The sequence below is a fragment of the Sphaeramia orbicularis genome, chromosome 5, assembly GCF_902148855.1.
Source record: "Sphaeramia orbicularis chromosome 5, fSphaOr1.1, whole genome shotgun sequence".
Lineage (NCBI taxonomy): Eukaryota > Metazoa > Chordata > Actinopteri > Kurtiformes > Apogonidae > Sphaeramia > Sphaeramia orbicularis.
The window spans coordinates 24,665,721-24,681,822 of NC_043961.1; the positions used below are offsets into that span (position 1 = coordinate 24,665,721).

A 16,102-nucleotide genomic window follows, 5' to 3' on the forward strand; every position below is an offset into this window, starting at 1 on the left:
GAAATACCTAAAACCACTGTTTTTGGCAGTACAATGCCATAGCTATTGATGTCAGAACTTAAGTGATTTTGGTTATTATCATGGTTATTATCAAGAAAACCATGGAACATGGCTAGATATCAACTCTGAAATTAAACTTTTATGCGCTATTTTTGTTATTATATTTTTCCACACAAATGTACCTTTAGTTGTACCAGGCATTAAAATGAACAAGGAATTGAAGAAAATAAGGGTGGTGTATTCTATTAATCCTTGTACATAATTGTAAATAATTGGTGTAAAATACAGTTTTTCATCTTTTCATGGTCATCAGATATGACCCATTTGGATGTTCAGAGATTCTGTAGTTACCATGGAAACACCGTCATCTTCTACAACATTGATTTACCAATAAAACCATGACACTGAATGGAGGCACTTGCTTTATGTTCAGTTAATGAAATATTTTACTGAAAAGGTCACTTTTTTGTCAGTTTTCTCTGTTTTTGATGTAATAACCCTCAACTTTAATCTGAGCTTTTATGAACATCTACATAATCAGTGAATTAAATATTGGAAAATATCTGATTTATACTCATGAAATACAAAACACAGAAGATAATATTATAAATAAATGCTGATAAATCCCTTAAGAAAGGTTAGATATAGAGAAAATGCCATTTGGGAAATGCAATAAAAGTAGCGCCGGGTCTTTATGGGTTAATAGGTTTTGGCTCTGTTCAGCAGGTCTTAATACTAATATGGATACACAAAGGACCACTTGTATTATAATGTTAATTACTGATATTTTTGTTCACCTCCAGGTTGTGCTATCTGCAGTGCAACAAAATCAGCTGGCATCCTTACAGACGAAAGGGTGTCTACATCTGAGGAGCATACTTCTTTATTTGAAACTTATTTGTCTTTATGACTGTTATACATCTTGTACTGCTTACAGTACATTTACATAATACATAACCAGTCTTTAATGATCTCAGTTATGTGTGGATGTATACTTTATGTATTAATGAGTATATGTAATTACATATTTTAAACATGATATTCACAATTTAGAATTTGTTGTAAATATGTTCATCTTATTTGGAAAATTTCATATACATAAAAATAAATACACCAAAACACAAATTGTAAAATCTTCCTATTGGAATCTGAAAATTATATTAAATCTTAAGAATGTATCCATTATATAAAAAAGCTCTAACACCCTGGCTATTTATTAACAATTATTTAATACTTACTGAACTCTCTGTTGTATTTATTTATTTATATTTGTTAGATCTGTTATTTTTATTCATTTATCTACTTTTCTATACAATTATTTGTATATTATGCTTTGTATCATTCATTATTTTCTTAAACATATGTTCAAATGCCTTTTCCCTCTTGTTTTTTGTTCAAATTTTTGTATTGTATACTTAAATGTTTTCGATAAAGTTGGAGAAAAAAAAAGTATTAATGAGCATGGTGGTTCTTATGTGTGTGCTCTGGGAGGGGTCCTCCAGGATGGGGGTGTACAAGGCTGGGATGGGAATAATCAGAGTGTATGCACTAGAATAAACTAGACTACACTACTGATTTATTGTGATAATTATTGACAACTGATGGACATTTTTAGCATGACAGTATATTAAATCAATGTGTGCCAATATTTTTGCACATATATAATAAGCTATAAGAGATTTTGAGCCACAAAATTCAGTATATCAGACTTGCAGAGAATCCTGATACATTTGATGTCTGTCCACACACATTTTATAATTATTTCACTCTCGTACGATGGCTGAGTTTTTTTTTTTTCCACACTTCACACATTGAAGACATCTTCCAAATCACATACATTACTATGAATGTAACAAAAGGCACACCTCCCACTCATCCTATTCTCCTCTGATCTTTGTCTCTTCTTACTGTGGCTCCATCCATCCAACTGCTTCTATGGGCTGAGCCTGTTTACGTGTGATGGCCATGGTGGAAGGTGGGGGGTCTAATTCAATTCAACAGCAGCCAGTACACATTAACACAGTTTAATAAAAGACTATTCAATTAGCAAGAGAGCTCTATGTGAGAATGTGCTGAAACAAAATGGTGACTGTCATTGATGGAGCCACACACACCAATTAGGCTCACTGTCGACTTCTCACATGTACAATGCCAAGTTGGCTGAGAGGCACCGAAGAAAAGAGGAGAGAGAAAAGTGCAGGGCAAGAGACTCTGGTAAGAAGGTGAACTCAAGAAAGGACAAGGTGTATGTCTGAGAATGTGTGTGTGTGTGTGTGTGTGTGTGTGTTTGGAGCATTGTTATCACACTCCATGTGGATTCCACAAGTGTCTACCTTTACTTGAATTGATCCCATTAAGACTTTACAAAGAGCAGCAGTTTGTCAGAGTCTGACACCACCTCTCATTTGCCGACACCTCTTCAGCTGGATGAGATGGAACACCCGACACACAGCGCTTTGAAAGTTGAACAAAGGAGACGTGCAGTGTTGCAAAAATATATAATATTAGACTCCATGGCTGACTGTCAAACATGTCTCCTGTGAAAGCAACAGCATGTGTGAGAGGTTTAACCTCTGGCAAAAGCTCAAAGAATCAGTCTTACAGTAAACACCGGCACTTAAGTGGGAGGAGAAGCAAGGCCATTACTGTATGTTGGCTGCAGAGTGAGACACATAAACGTATACACGTGTGCGCTTTATGCACATTTTCTGCAATCTGTTGTAGTCAACTGGGCTCAGTAATTGTCACGGACTGGAAATCAATAGCGGTGCATTGTGCGGCTTGAGCAGCCATCTTCTAACCTCGCACCACGCAGCTGTCTCCCCCAATCAAAGCCAGGGTGGTTTCCACGGCAACCTCAATCCCATGTCTTTCACAGTAATAAGGCGGGAAAAGAAAGGCACAGCGCTGAAGGTGCAGGGTGGAAATGGAATCGGGAGACGAGAGGAGAAGGGAGGGGAAAAATAAACCGACTTCTGAAGGAAATTTTGTAAAATAATAAAATTACAGACGCGGAGAGGTTCGGCTGCAACGCATCATCTTCTTTTGTGATGAGACTCAGCTACAACAAACAAACCTCGGCTTCCTTAAAAACCAAACATCAACCCATCATCAAGATTGTGTTTATCTCATTTCGCCACCAAACCACATTCAAAACATCTCATAAAGCCCACTCTTCCATTTTCCCACCCATTGTGTTCTCTTATCCGATATATTGGTGAAATATCCCTGATATTTCTGCAATTCAGCCAATTTAATTAAAGGGGATGGGTTTCTAATAAAAGCCAAATGGCAGATAGCAGTGCCTGGGCTTTTCAGGGGCTTGTTTAATCAGAGAATTGCTGAATGGGAGAAGGCAATAACAGAGTGAATAGAGGCTGGTATTTGTAAAGAAATGTCAGGCAGAGAGAAGGGATATGAGAGTCACTGCCTGAAACTTCTAATATGGTGCTCACTTTAATATAGGTAATATGTGCTTCAAATCTGTTTTGTTAGCGCTGCCTAATCCCTGGTGGCCGAGAGTCTGGTGGAGTTTGTCATTGGGAGGCGTTCTCTGGCTTGCACGCTATTAGACTGATGGACACACACACACGTGCATACATTTCACGCTATTTCTTCTCAGTTTATCACTTCCACTTTACTAGATTTCACTAATAGAGAAAAACTGCATAGATCGGTTTGTGGCGCCGTGCATGTTATGTCATGATCGATGCCATAGCAGCAAGCTGGAGTCAAACTGTGATCAATAGATCAGTCCTCACAGCTATCAATAACATTCTGTAATAACACGCTGACTGCCACTTGAATGTGTGTGAATGTGAATTTATACCCGGGAACAAGTATGGGGCATATTAGAAGTCCATTAATATTCTCAGTGTGTCTGCTGTGAGTCTGGATGTGTGCAGTACTGTGTGTATGTGTGATAACAAGCCTCTGTCATTCAGAGGGTGGCCAACCATGTCCATATATAAGTGGAAATGCATCTTAACGGAGTCACACACTCACACACACACACACACACACACACACACACACACACACACACACACACACTGAGGGTTAAGTGTGTGAGTCCTGAGTAGTGCTGTGGGCTGTGGCTGTGCGTGCTGACCTTCAGGGTTATCTCAGAGGTTCCTCCACACCTTGCTGCTAGCACCAACCCCTGCTGTCACCATGGTAACACAGTTAGCAGGGACAATATGCGGCCTGTCCAGTGTGTTTCTCATGTGTACATATTCATACAGGCAGCTTTAAGTGATGACACGGGTTCACCACTGTGGAAATCAGACACACACATACACATATATTAATACATGAACACTTCACTATTCATTTGTCCTCCACTTCATTTATCCCTCATTTCCTTCCCTCTCCCTTCCATTCTCTCTCGCTCTTAATGAAACCATGAGCACGGCACACAATCAAGCCCCTGGGCCTGCAAAGCATTGTCACAAGAGTGCATGCGACCCCATTTTCAGTAGAGGAAGCATTATTAGCGTGCCGTGACAAGAGACAGCTATTTCGCCACTGCATCATGCACACATAGACACACACACAGACACACACAAGGCACAAACACACACAACCTGCAGTTTCATCACCGCCGGATCACTGGGATTTATTTCAGCAAAGGCAGGGGTGTGCCGACGCAACTTGACAATAAATCAACACATCATACACTCAGGATTGACAAGTCAAGATAATACACTCAAAAAACAAGGAGGATTGTGAGTGGGAAAGAAGGAGAGTGGTTTTTCAGCGACTATAGCTACATAAATGAATGGATAGAGAGTAGAAGAAAAAAATGGACGGATGTGACAAGTTCTCTCCCTCCCGTCTTCTCTTCCTGCTCACTGTTTCTTCGGGTTTCTCAGCCGTGATTTGTCAGCGAGCTCTGAAAGAGAGAAAAGGGAGGGATGGGGCAGATAGAAAACAGAAGAGAGGTTTTTAGAATTTTCAATTTACATTTACACAATAAAAGGAGAATCTCACAGAAATCAACAAGTCAATCCCACAAGTGACACTTCTAAATATAATAATACAAGTGCTTTTTATACCACATGCAGAGTGTGATATACAAGTTCTCAGCAAGATGCTGGTTTACAGACAATATTCAATACTGTCGTCTGTATGGCTGTCTAGGTGAATCATGTTCCCAAGAAAATCAATTAAAATGTAGGTGTTGAGATAAGATGTAGAGAACAGAAATGTCATAGAGATGTGTATTTTATAAGTGTAATGGAAAATGATCAGTAACACACAAAAGAAAAAAAACAATTTAACAATTTAAAGGTTTTAAAGTCATTGTCCATTACACAAGCAAAAGGAGTCATTTCCTCTGTGTGGGAATGTACAGGTCGACCAAGTATTGGACGATGACTTAAAGGAAAGAAATGTCTCCTTCCTTACTTTTGTAAAAAAAAAAAAAAAAAAAAAAAAAAACATTACGAATTAAAAAAAACCTTAGAAAAAATATTTGGGGTTCATTCATAAACAAACGTTTATCACAAACGCTAGATGAGTCTGGGTAAGAGGGTTTTTTTTCTTTCTTTTTGCTGCACCAGTATCAGAGTCCTTATATGTACTTTCTGTAGATAAATGCTGAATTATATTAGCGTGATGTGTACTTACGAGTACACACTGTGCTTCTTCTGACACTTGAGGTGTGTATTTGTGGTATACATTCACACCTTAATAACTGTGTGTTAACAGAGGTTTGTCCAAAAAGGATGATTTTTTTTTTTTTAGTATTGTTTTTATTATGTAATTAACTAAATGCTTTACTAATTTACCTATGTATAAGTATTTGTTTATTCATTTAATTATTTTTTTTATGCAGAGTTCATTTTAGCTTTCTTTTTTAATTATGTGTACTTTCTTGTCATTTATGTTAAAAATGTGTGTGGGGAAAAAATAGTTTGTTATCATTTGGTATCTCATGTAACCGACTGAATTCAGTTTTATCAAATATCTCAATCTACACTGACTCACTGGAAGCTCTGGTTTCTTAAATATTACATCTCATTTTCCCCTCTTGCATATTTAATGCCTCACAATCTCTGTAGTCAATTAACTACATCATATATTTAACCTGGTGTTTATATGCTATGGGTTTCTTAATAATATTGTTTATTACTGCTTGGGGCTAAACATAAGATTTCCTCAGTACTGACATAAGTTTCCATTGCTCAAATGTTGCTTTCTGTGTAAATTAAGGGTAATAGTTAGACCCATATTGTGAGCGTAATAGCCTGGTGAGTAAGAGCCTCATTTTGGAATAGCTTGACTTGTGCCATATTGCTTATAAAAGTGGTGTTTAACAAGAAAAAAAACAACTACAACACACACATACCTTTCAATGCTGTAAATCACAGTACCTTCAGGGAGGTCTGACAGGGTTTATTGGCACAAAAGACATGGGATATTTTCAGCACACAAACAAAGAAAGGCATTTAAGTCTACTACACAGAGGTCACAGTGTGTCTAATTTTTCTTTATTGCTTTTTAGTTCCTTGCTTTTATCCTACTATATTTCTTCATTCCACCTTCAAACCCAAGAGATTTCTTGCTTATTGGGACAGCACTGTTGCCATAGCACCGCCGCCTGATGCTGGAGTGACAGCACCAGACACTGAAGACTGAGCTACAGTATAGACACTGAAGGAAAGAAAGGGGTGGAAAATATAAGGATGAAGAAAAGTGTGTAAAGAGTGTAGATGTTTATTTGTCAGTACACACAAAACTGAAAAGGACCTGAGCCTGGATGGGACTGGGTCTGAGACTTAGGGTCTGTTAGTGGATCAATATTTTTAGGAAACGGAGAGATTTTTTTAACATCTAAAACTGAATGTGTTTACATATTTCCAGGTTTTAAGGAAGCCAGATTTAAGACTTTTTAATACCTGACTGAAGGTCACTTATCAAATCTGATCAAATTTAAGACCTTATGCTCACAAAAAAGCAAAAAGTACAACTGGCTTCATATTTATTACCTTGAACTGGTCTTAACTTAGTGTTCATTAACTCATAAACATATCACTCACTTACTTGTTACATAGTACATCAGACCAGATAAATAAGTCAAAATAAGATGATGAAAAAAACTGTATTCAAAACAATTTAATAAAAAATGTGACAACTATCCATAGCCTGGTCGATATAATGCTTTATATTGCATTATATGGATTCTTTTAATAAATGAGGGGGTTCAATCCACATGAAAACCAAAACAATAAAATACACTATTGCACGGCATATAAAGTACATATAAACTCATCAACATTTCTGGACACTATTAACTTGTGTTTTTTGTTTTTTGAAGAAAAAAATTTAGGCTGTGAGAACTATGCCTGAAAAATCATGATGTGATACATAATTAAATTACATATAGGTCTTAATATAACATTTTTATAAAAAAAAAAAAACAAAAACAAAACAAACATCAAACATTTATTGTGAATGTAGATGTTAAATGTTTTAAGATAATGCACTTGGTTCGTTTGTTTCTGTCAAAAGAAATGATAATCAGTTTATAATATCAGCTAATTAATGACAGCTTTATTCCATTTTAGATTAGATTTAGACAGTACTTTGTTAAATTCAGAGAAAAACAGCAAGATGTGGTTTAAAATAAAAAAAAAATCTGAAAAAAGATCTGATACATGATGCTTTGTCGTGTATTCAGTGTATTCAATATTTTCTCGTGTCTATCCAAAGCACTTTTAATTGCCTTTATCTTTAAACGTGTAGGAGTTGAGATGCCGACTCATCCACCCTAACCATCTCCTACCGAAGAAAAGCAACAATAAGGTTAATCCTTCAATGAAATATTACTTTGGGGATTCCATGTAGTCTGTGGTTTATGGGTTTTTACTTAAAAAAAAAAAAAAAAAAAAAATATTAGAGCAGTAAGTCTCAACTGGTGGATCACAACCCAAAAGTTGGTTGCAGACCTGTTTTCAGTGGGTTACAGGCCTTTGGGGAAAAAATAATGTTAATAGACCACTCCTGTGCTTTATTTTTGATAGAGCCAAGCGTTGCCTATTCACACCAATTCGCTCCCCAACAGTAGGTGGCAGTAATGCGCTGTAATGCTAATTAACACCAGACATTTCACAGCGTAAAAGAAAACCCAAAGGTTTCTATTCAAATTATGGTAAACTCAGGTATGCCTCAGGTACCGACTACATCAGATATGGTTTTAGCTACATTGAGGACAAAAACCTCAGTGAGTTTAATGCTTGAATAAGGGATTGAATGCACTTTTCATTTTTAACTGAATGCACTTTTTTGATTTTGCTTCAAATGTACCCAATAGTGTTAAATGGAGTACTTCCATACTTAGCATCACCACCAGCTGGTCAGTTTGGTTTATCATTAAACTTGTTTTCTGTGTTGGCATACTGTGATATTCTGTATTATCTCAGATTCAAAACACACCATCTTTTCATTAAATAAATTTGAGCAGTTTAACTTTTATTAATTTGGGCTGTGACTTGTCATTGAAGGCTGATAGTGGGTCCTGAAGCCAGACCAGTTGAGAACCACTGCATTAGAGGACAGTCAAACAGTACAGATGTACAGGTTGTGTTTTATCCTGGATGAATATTACTGAGGCTTTATGTGAGATCATTTGTTTCAGGACTGTCTATCTGTTGAGACAGCTGATGAAACACTCATAGAAAGCCAGTCTACTCCGAGGTACAACTTGACACCTCTTGTTTCAGCACACACGCAAACACAGTCACAGAAAGAGACATGGGGTGGCCCAGGGTTAGTGAAGCATTAGCTTGTGGCTGCTGGGTGGGCTAGTTGGCATGCTAACTACTTCAGCGTTCTGCTGGCAAGCCGATATGCTGGCGGGCAGGTTAGCTGTTCACTTGCCAAGTGCATCCGAGGGCATCACAGCCTGTGCCATTGAATTGGAGATGAGCGGCAAATGTGACAAGGGGATTTAGCTTTACTGTTCCACTCACGTCCTGAGATATAAAGGGGACAGTGTGTGTATGCATACGTGCATGAAAACCACAGTATTTGTGTGAAAAGGGTTCTGTTTGTGTGTGCATGCGTTCTTGTGTGAGTGTGTGGTGATACGGTGTGCTGGAATTGCCACACTCATATACAGCGCTGTGATGGGACATTATGCCTCATGCATAGTGTATGAAGTAGTAGCTGAATTTCAAACTGACCCCAAGCACCTCCCACAGTACACACAGTTCAATGCGGCGCCCCAAGTCCAAATTTGGACTGTCGCCATCCTCAGTTGGATAATTTAAAGACAGGGAAAGGTTTTTATGCACGACACCTTGGGCAGGAAGGGCAGCCAAAAAATTCAACTCAAAGCCTGCTCTGAATTTAAGACATAAACCCACTTGCTTGTTATTATCCATGTCCAGACACAGCAGCTGAAACTAAGGTGGTTAAATACAGTTCTCACACAGGTTATAATGCTCAGTACTGACTCAACAAGGGCTGTTTTAGAGGCAGTAGTTTCAAGGTGCAATCTACAGGTGATGCATTTTTTATCATGTACTTCTATCTTCATCCACATCATCATGGATCATGTGTAAAATGTGCACATTTTATGAGGTATGATTCATGCACGATTCTTATTAATATCAACAATTAGTAACAGCTAAATTAAATGCTTTTCAAATATAGCTGTTGTTTCTGTCCACATTTTCAGAAAAATAAATTAACGGGGTAAAAACAGAACACACATTTGATTTCCATTTCAATATGAACCACACACAAAGGCGTTCTTCATTTTCTTCCTCATAAACAGCAGAAACAACATTTATAAAGGACCTGATTTTCTTTCTCGCCTTTGTAACAGAGGAAAAAAAACCAATTTTTTATTGAACTTTTTTTTTTTTTATCAGCAATGAAGTGTACTACTGTTATTACAGAGATAAACATTCTCTCCATGTCTCAGCGGTGCTGAAAGATGCACAGCAGGCGGCGGCGGCAACTTGTTTTCTTATTCGTATTATTCAGAATCGTATTAATTGAAATAATGATACATAAAAGCCAAATCAAGCAGTTTATAGATGTTGTATCTGTTATTTGCAACGATGAAAAAGTAGAAAAATGTGCTTCATTGAAAGCCATGGTATAGTTTGCAAACTAAAGGGCTATGTATCCTGTGGTGATGTTGATTATATTGTCCTACACTAACAGGAGATTCCGATAGTGGATCAGCTGGATTTATTTGACAGGTTTCAGCACTGGAGTGTCACATTATCACACTACTGTGCATGGTAATAATTGTGAGGTCTTCATATCACAAATAACCAGGATTTGTTGCTTCCATGTCTTTATTATCCTTTCTTATTCTGTTCACACTAATTGGAACTTTTTCCACTCTGATTGTGTGCAAAGTGCAAAGTTGAACCATAGCTCCTCTTCATTATCACCATCTCTAACTGACATAGAAATCGGTCTATAGAGATCAGAATAAGTACATGCGGTAACACAGATACATGTAAACATACGGCATAAAGACACACACACACTTACGAACATGAACATGTGTTTTCTTCCACCTGCCAGTTTCTGTCCAATTAGTGAGTAGAAGGGTAGATAGACTGTTGTGTTCGTTGGCTGAGAATCAACTTTGAACGGCAGCAGCGCGAGAGATTGCACACTCTGGGTATGTTCACACTACTACAGTCTTAAGCTAATGGGCAACATACAGACAGCAGCACAACCACCACTTATATAAAGACAAACACACACACACAATCACACAATTGACTCGCTCACTTGCCTTTTCTCTGTGAAAAACAAAAATAATAGACAAGTAGAAAATCAATAACTGTCTACCCTGCTCAGTGCTAACAGCTCACAGTTCTCTCCCTCTCTGTCTCTGTGGAGGGACGGAGACAGTTGCCAGGCAAGACTGTCAATCAGATCCTTGCAGAGTGGCCGCGGCTATGGCTGCTTTATAAACACACAGACATTCACTGATTACACAGTCAGTAAGACGGCCAGACAGTCAATTAGTCAGACAGCGGAAGAGGCTTCTAAGATAGTTAGTCAGATGGTCGGTCACACTCACAGGACCGTCACAGTCAGTCTGTAGGTCGGTCAGTCAGCTGGTAGAGTGCATTAAATAACCATTAAGATGCTTTAATACAGCTAGTAGGAAGTTTATTGACAAGTCTTAGGCATAGCACCTGTGTCCTTTGGGTCACCACCTGAGTCCAAATAATTGCTGATTGTATATTGTATTACTGTGTTGTACTTTTGTTATATATGGTAATAATCATAGTCTGAAATTGCGTGTTAAAGGGGTCATATTTTGCTAAACCTACTTTTATTAGTCTTTGGTCCATTTATTTGTGTATTTGGACCTTAATAGTTCAAAAAGTTGGAATTTGAACCCTCCCGGTGCTGCAAAGCTACTTTATATTCATTTTGGCAAAAATCGAGTGGATTTCTAGAACCTGCTTTAATTCCTGCTTTATTTGTTACGTCTATAATTAGTTACATCACGACATATGCACATATAAGGTCAAGACTTCCGACGAACATTTCTCCAAGTATGACATAATTGTTTGTCAGCAGCAGTGGTTGTAGTTCATACTGAAAATGTGTCCAAACTCTGAGCCGATTACCTAAATGTTCAGTTGTTGGTTGTATTAACGAACACAAGTGGTTGAACGGAACAGAGCAGCACAGTCAACAACCTGGAAGAGGTGGGGTGTGGAGTGACTCATTCGCATTTAAAGGGCCAGCACTCAAAATGACCTTTCTGGTGTCATTACACAGAAATAGGGTTGAAGATGGACCTGTGGAGTTGAATTAATGAAGAATTCAGACCCAAGCATAGTATTTACAGTTTATGTAGACCACAGGGAAATGTTTTAAAATGCATAATTCCATATAAAAAAAAAGCAAAATATCACTCCTTTAATGGAAAAACTCCCACCCATGCATGTCTTCCATAAGCTAAAGGAAAATGCAACAATGCAGACAGCTTTCTGTAAACCCATAGAAACCAGGACTAAAAACACTTTATGAACTGAATTAAGTAAATTGTTGAATAGAGGGGATTTATTTGTTTGCTGGTTTGTTAAGTTTAATATACAGATAATTTCAAGCCAGAGGATGAAATAAACAGTGCAGTGATTACCAAATCTTTACAGAAATTACAAACTTATAGTAACATACACTGTTATACTTAAATCAACAGCTTGTCTCCATATTTTTACAGTCTTGAGACTGAGAACTGCTCCTAGGTAAACATTGAGAACAAAATAAGATGAATCCACTAATAGTTATAAGGTCTGTTCATCTTTCCCCTCAGGTCAAGAGTGTGGGTGTCACTCTCAATCACACTCTTTAATTCAATGCGCACATTAATAACAGCACTCAGTCTGCCTATTTACACTTGTATAACGTCCACCATCTACATCCACCTCTCACACCTAACATTACTGCAGTTCTTGTTCATGTTCTGGTTACATCCTGCACCGACTACTGCAATTATCTTGTCTTTGTTTATCTCTTAAGTCCCTCTAAAAATTTCACCCAGTTTAGAATCCAGCTGCTCGGATCATAACCAGAACTTCTTCCTCTGAACAGATCCTGTTCTTAAGAAGCTTCACTGGCATTCTGTTCAACACCACACTGATTTCAAGATTCTACTTCTCACTTTCATGGCCCTTCACAACCTGGCGCCTACATACTTCTCCGAGGTCCTTCAAATTCATACGTCCTCCCGTACCCTCAGATCACCCACCTCCTTCCTTTACTCCACTCATTCTGCCCGTTTGTCCTCTCTGGGTTTCAGAGCCTTCAGTCGTTCTCACCTTTGGAACTCACCCACCACATATTCAGAAAATACAGAACATCTTCCTACCTTCAAATCCTGCCTCAAAACTCATCCTTTCAAAATTTTACTCTAATGTTTATTCATTCACGTATTTCATTATCATTAGTATCATAACCTCGCTCCCCGAGAGGGGTGAGGGGGGGCAAGGGGTATTGTTTTTGGTTTGGTTTGTTTGTTTCTGTGTTTGTTAACGCTCTAGCAGAAAAACTATTGGTTGAATTCATACCAAACTGAGTTTATAGATTGCCAGTGACCCAGAATAAATGTGATTACATTTTGGACAAAGTAGGTCAAAGTTAAAATTTGTTATCAATTTAAATTTTTTTTCTTCCATTTATTTATAATGGGTGAAATTTCAAATGTCTATAAAAACATCAATTTTGTTTCAATTTACTTCAAACTTGGCACATATATAGAGGCAATTGATATGTTGACATCAGCACACACATAAACATGATGTCATCAGGTGGACTGATACCATAATAAGCTACAATACGTGCGAGGGGTGGGGTTTGTTGTGCCTGGCACCGGTTGCTATTAGTAATATAGTTACTCATTTCTCTTGTTTTCTAGCTTTACATTTTGTACATTTACTGTGGTAAATTATGCTCATACATACCTGCATCATTGTTTTTAAAACATTTCTTTATTGCTATTTTAACTATTCCTTGTAACGTGTCCTTGAGTGTTTTGAAAGGCCTCCATAAATAAAATGAACTACTATTATCTATAAAATAATGATTTATATAATGTGCTGAGAGAATCTTTCCAAGCAGCATGGGCTTACATTCCAGGAAGCCCCTGTACTTGACATCAAGTCAAGTGCCACTGCTCCCTAAATAGGCAGCACAAACAGTATGTCACTGAGGACTGATATGCTATTATTACAACATTTGCATCACACCGGCAGGTTTAGCAGATGTTACTGTTAGACTAAGTAAACAAATACTGCAGAAACAATCTTACAAATAATCCAATGTCTTAAAAAAACAAATTAGTCCCTTGATGGAGTGAAGGAAAATGTATGCAACAATATTTTAAAGGAGTGATATTTTCCTTTTCTTAAATGGAATTATGCATTTTAAAACATTTCCCTGTGGTCTACATAAACTGTAAATGCTATGCCTGGGTCTCAATTTTTCATTAATTCAACTCCACAGGTCCATCTTTAACCCTATTTCTGAGTAATGACACCAGAAAGGTCGTTTTGAGCGCTGATCCTTTAAATTCAAATAAGCCACTCCACACCCCACCTCTTCCAGGTTGTTGACTGTGCTGCTCTGTCCCCTTCAGCCACTTGTGTTCATTAATACAACCAACAACTGAATATTTTAGGTAATCGGCTCGATGTTTGGACATATTTTCAGTATGGACTACAACCACTGCTGCTGACAAACAATTATGGCGTACTCTGAGAAATGTTAGCCAGGGGTCTTGACGTGGTCATGACATGCAAATGTCATGACAAGACTCATTATAGGCATAAGAAATTAGGCAGGAATTAAAACGGGTTGTAGAAATCCACTTGATTTTTGCCAAGATAAATGTAAAGATAGCTTTGCTGCACCTGGAGGGTTCAAATTCCAACTTTTTGAACTATAAAGGTCCAAATACACAAATAAATGTACCAAAGACTAATAAAAGTAAGTTTAGCAAAATATGACCCCTTTAACAAAATAGAAACTTACAGTGGATTTATAACATTGTGAGTCTGCTGAAAGCATGTCAGAGATGTCTGCTTTTTGTGATGTAATTTGGCGTGGTGTAGAAGGAGGAGTTTTTAAGATGAGCACCGAAAATGGTGCAATTTTCCTCTGAATTTTTACATTCATGTTACGTAACATGAAAAAATTATGAGCTACATTAGAAAATTAATAGATATTGCTATTTACCATTTAACATTATGCAGAAATCCACAAAAAACAACCTACAACTTGATCTTAAAGCTAACCAAAGGCTTAAACTGAAGACTAACTAGACCACAGTCGGTCATTGAGCAGCTATGATATCTCAAAGAAATATGATGGTGAACATGATAATGGTAATTCAATTCAAAGGACCAATAGTGAAAGAACACCTCAGCCTTCACCTGGTAAATCTCCTGGTCGTAATTCATCCCAGCACCTAATCTGTATCCAGATGAAGTAGAGTAAGACACGCGGCAGCTCGAAGCTGGCAGGAGGGAATCGATCACATGTTACAGAGATGGTGGTCAGTGAAGTGAAGCAGCATGGATGAGATGTTTAGCTGGATGCTGATGGAGTGTTTCATGCGTAGATTTGAGGGAGGCTGTTAGGAAACGGGGAGAGGGGGAGGGACATGAGAGACAGAGCAGCTAATCTTTATGTGGCCTGTGCCTTCATGAGGTGGTCTCCTTGGAGATGATGGATGTGACGGAGAAGTAGGATGGAGGGAGTGAAAGAGGGGGGACACAAAACGATGCAGAAATGTGGGAGCTACCATTGATATGTGCACGTTTATATATTTAGACGCAGATTCATGTAAGCCGCACCTGCACATGCCTATGTCAATGTTTATTTTCTTCTCAGGCGAAGCTAAGGCAAAATAATGTAATGCAATGGAATTCAAAAACTTAGCATTGGTACAATTTTTAGTGAGTTGCAATGACATTTTTCTAGTATACCATGGAGGAGATATTAATAATGTTATTTACAATAAGCATGACTGTCTAGTTCTCTGTGTGTGTGTGTGTGTGTGTGTGTGTGTGTGTGTGTGTGTGTGTGTGTGTGTGTGTGTGTGTGTGTGTGTGTGTGCGCGCGCGCGTGGACCAGGACCAGATTGCTGCCGAACAGAGTGGCGTAGTTATCAGATTGAAGTAAGCAGGCAGGCCAAGGCTCACAGTGGGGCTCACCACCTGCTACCACTGATAGCCATACAGACACACACCCGTTTATAAACCTATACTATGTACACACATGCACAAACACACACAACTTCTCATTTGTCCCTTTAATGTTCTCCAATTTTCAATCCCAAAAACTGACTTTTTCCTGTCTGTATTCCACTGTAGTGATTGACAAAGCCTCTTCTCCTGCCATTTTCCTTTTTCCTCCTCTGACAGAGCCTCCCTCCCTTTTCTTTATTCATGCTCTCTACATTCCTTTCATCATCTACTCATTCCTACTGTATCTCTCTCTTACCATTTTCTATTAACCCAACATCACTGACAGGCACTCCTAAGCCTCTTTCTCCCCCGTGCTGCTGTCTTTCATCAGTCTCCATCCATTCCCACATTGATGGGCA

At 38.1% G+C, this 16,102-nt stretch overlaps 1 protein-coding gene across 2 annotated transcripts in view; it reads right to left on the bottom strand.

The window, feature by feature from the left end:
• Nucleotides 1-4,587: 4,587 nt before the first annotated feature.
• The window catches only part of chchd6b (coiled-coil-helix-coiled-coil-helix domain containing 6b), a 68,797-nt gene continuing 57,282 nt past the window's right edge, over nt 4,588-16,102 (bottom strand). For both annotated transcript variants that reach the window (XM_030134894.1, XM_030134893.1), the window contains one exon: nt 4,588-4,894. In XM_030134894.1, coding sequence (XP_029990754.1) covers nt 4,871-4,894 — 24 coding nt within the window. In that variant the 3' untranslated portion in view covers nt 4,588-4,870. The remainder of the gene's footprint in view (nt 4,895-16,102) is intronic.